This window comes from Austrofundulus limnaeus, unplaced genomic scaffold, assembly GCF_001266775.1.
Source record: "Austrofundulus limnaeus strain Quisiro unplaced genomic scaffold, Austrofundulus_limnaeus-1.0 Scaffold280, whole genome shotgun sequence".
NCBI classification, from domain to species: Eukaryota; Metazoa; Chordata; class Actinopteri; order Cyprinodontiformes; family Rivulidae; genus Austrofundulus; species Austrofundulus limnaeus.
The window spans coordinates 268,654-269,940 of NW_013952682.1; the positions used below are offsets into that span (position 1 = coordinate 268,654).

General features: G+C 38.7%; 1 protein-coding gene across 1 annotated transcript in view; it reads left to right on the top strand.

The window, feature by feature from the left end:
• wdr11 (WD repeat domain 11) overlaps nt 1–1,287 on the top strand; it is a gene marked incomplete at its 5' end in the record, with an annotated part of 85,302 nt that overhangs the window by 55,873 nt on the left and 28,142 nt on the right. The window contains 1 exon segment of the mRNA XM_014021175.1: nt 802–923. Within this exon segment, the coding sequence (XP_013876629.1) occupies nt 802–923 (122 nt within the window).

Consider the following 1,287-nt stretch of genomic DNA (forward strand, 5'->3'; position numbering starts at 1 on the left):
CATTTGTAATGGAAACACAGCTACTGTACTGTTCTGTATATTTTTTATATAAAACTGATTTTACATAAAATAAAATTAATAAATTATATTGTTAATAATTTAGCTTGAAAACTGACAGAAAGTCCAAGGAAAAAAATTACGTTCCCATCTTTACATACGGTATTCATGAAAAATCCACAAAATCCTGAGTCCGCAAACTGTGACTCGCGATTTTGCAGGGGTTCACTTTATATTGCAGATTAAGACCATCCTTCAATTGGCACCACTTCTCAGACCCAGTGATTAGAAATCAAGCCCATTTTCAGAGCTGCAGAAGTATCTGTTGCGGACTCCTCCGTTGCTGTGATGGYCTCTCATGCAGCACTTGTTTGTGTGGAACATTTCAAAGATTAGTCCAGAAAATTTCACCAGGCTCAGCAAAGGCCTCACAGTGGCTTCATTAGGACCGAGAAATTCTCATAAAAGAAGAGTTATACTGGACAAACTTCGCGAGAGGGTCGTAAAGTTTTCCCTAGTGCAAATAAAAAGAGCAATAAACTTAATAATCCATGGCTGCCTCCCCTAGCCTCATWTTGCTGTCTCATTTCCATATTGATTATAGCCTCGGGTCAACCAGACTATGGACACTGTGCTGCAGGTCTTTGACAAGAAGCGACATAACTCTGCTGTTATACGAGCAGCTATTGGCTCTTTCTTCCTCTCTGTCCTAAGTTGCTTTTTACGCTGTAATTATTTTTCCTTTATGTCAGCAAGTGATGTTTGTTTCAATGGCTTTAATGGTTGTCCTGCGTGTTTCCACAGGAATGGTCTCCGTCCCATAATCTGAAGAGTCTGAAGAAAAAGCAGCTGGCAGCCAGGGAGGCCATGGCTCGACAGACGGTGTCCGACGCTGAGCAGAGTAACGTGGAGTCCTCTGTCATAAGGTTTGTTTTATTAAACAAAAGCTGATATTCTGTGTGTTTTCCTTCAACGTAMATTATCAGTGGAAACGCTGAGTCAGCACTCACWCTGTGGTTTTCCTGTTTATCTGATTTGTTTTAACTTCATGATACTTTCAGCTCATTCATTTATTATTTTATATTTTAAGCAAGTGTTTTGCAAATTTTAGGACTTTTTTTAGTAACTTTCAAAGACTTCAGGGTGTTGTTTGTTGAAATATTCTAATTACCCGCAGGCGAGGTGGGATTCACATTGTTTTACACTGGAAAAAATGTCCACCTAGCCAAGTTTTAAAATCTTATATCAGCCAAAAAAGTCTTTTTTGATCTTGTTTTGAGACTGATTTAC